Source organism: Penaeus monodon, chromosome 27 (assembly GCF_015228065.2).
Source record: "Penaeus monodon isolate SGIC_2016 chromosome 27, NSTDA_Pmon_1, whole genome shotgun sequence".
In the NCBI taxonomy this organism is placed as follows: domain Eukaryota; kingdom Metazoa; phylum Arthropoda; class Malacostraca; order Decapoda; family Penaeidae; genus Penaeus; species Penaeus monodon.
In genome coordinates, this window is record NC_051412.1 from 19,341,424 (window position 1) to 19,342,389 (window position 966).

The following is a 966-nucleotide window of genomic DNA, read 5'->3' on the forward strand; positions in this document are numbered from 1 at the left end:
CCAGAGGCGCGAGTAATCGGCAACCTCTCTTCCCCCAGATCAACATCGGGTCAGCGGAGCCCAAGGCCACCGCCAATCTGACCCTGATCCAGAAGACGAGCAACTTCTCCCTGATGGCCGTCACCACCCACCACCCTCTGTACTGCCCGACGGGCGTGCCCCTCCGCCCGCTCTCCAAGGGGGCCGAGGCGCTCCTGCCGGAGATCCTGATGGACTACAACACCTCGGCGCTCGACATGAAGAACGGCAACCTGTCGACGGACGAGGACGCTTGGTGGCGGAGCGGTTGCGACGTCAAGGTGCCCGGCCTGTGTGAGCCGCACCACGCTGACATCATCGGCGCCGAGGCCCTCTCCTTCTGGACATACCTCTTCGCCAGGACCTTCCTCAACGGCGCCGTCAACGCCGCCTTCACGCTCTTCGAGGGCGCCACGCTGTCGCTACTCAAGAGGCACGAGGGAGACTACGGTCTGCAGAGGTAGGAGCCGCGTCCTCACAAATTCGAAAAAGAAAAGAAATTGAATTGATCTAAAGAAAGAAAACGTGGTGCTTGATAAGAGCGTTATATACACATAAATCTTCCAAAAAAGTAATTTGATTCCCATGAATCTCTATTAGTGTTATAATAATATTCCTGTTAAATACTCAAAAGGCAGGACATCCCCATAACGAAAGAAGTCCTAACCCACAGAACAAAAATAACCAATCAGTTGGATATGAATTCTTATCCATCTTGGGAAAACCCAATCCGTCCTTACAACGCAGCTTTCCTCTAACTCTGCCAATCCATCTTATTCCACCAGGTTGTGGGGTTACATGGGAAGCATGGTATTCACGCCTTTCTCGGGCTGGCTCATCGATACCATGAGTTACGGAAGCAGCACCCCGGATTTCAGGTAATTTGCGTTTGTGTGAGAAGTTGAGAAAGTAGATAAGAGTTCAGTAAAGATGAATAAATAAATAGGC

At 51.9% G+C, this 966-nt stretch overlaps 1 protein-coding gene across 1 annotated transcript in view; it reads left to right on the top strand.

Moving 5' to 3' along the window:
* The window catches only part of LOC119590657 (major facilitator superfamily domain-containing protein 6-like), a gene marked incomplete at its 5' end in the record, with an annotated part of 22,123 nt that overhangs the window by 18,296 nt on the left and 2,861 nt on the right, over positions 1 to 966 (top strand). The window contains 2 exon segments of the mRNA XM_037939333.1: positions 39 to 478; positions 804 to 896. Coding sequence (XP_037795261.1) covers positions 39 to 478; positions 804 to 896 — 533 coding nt within the window.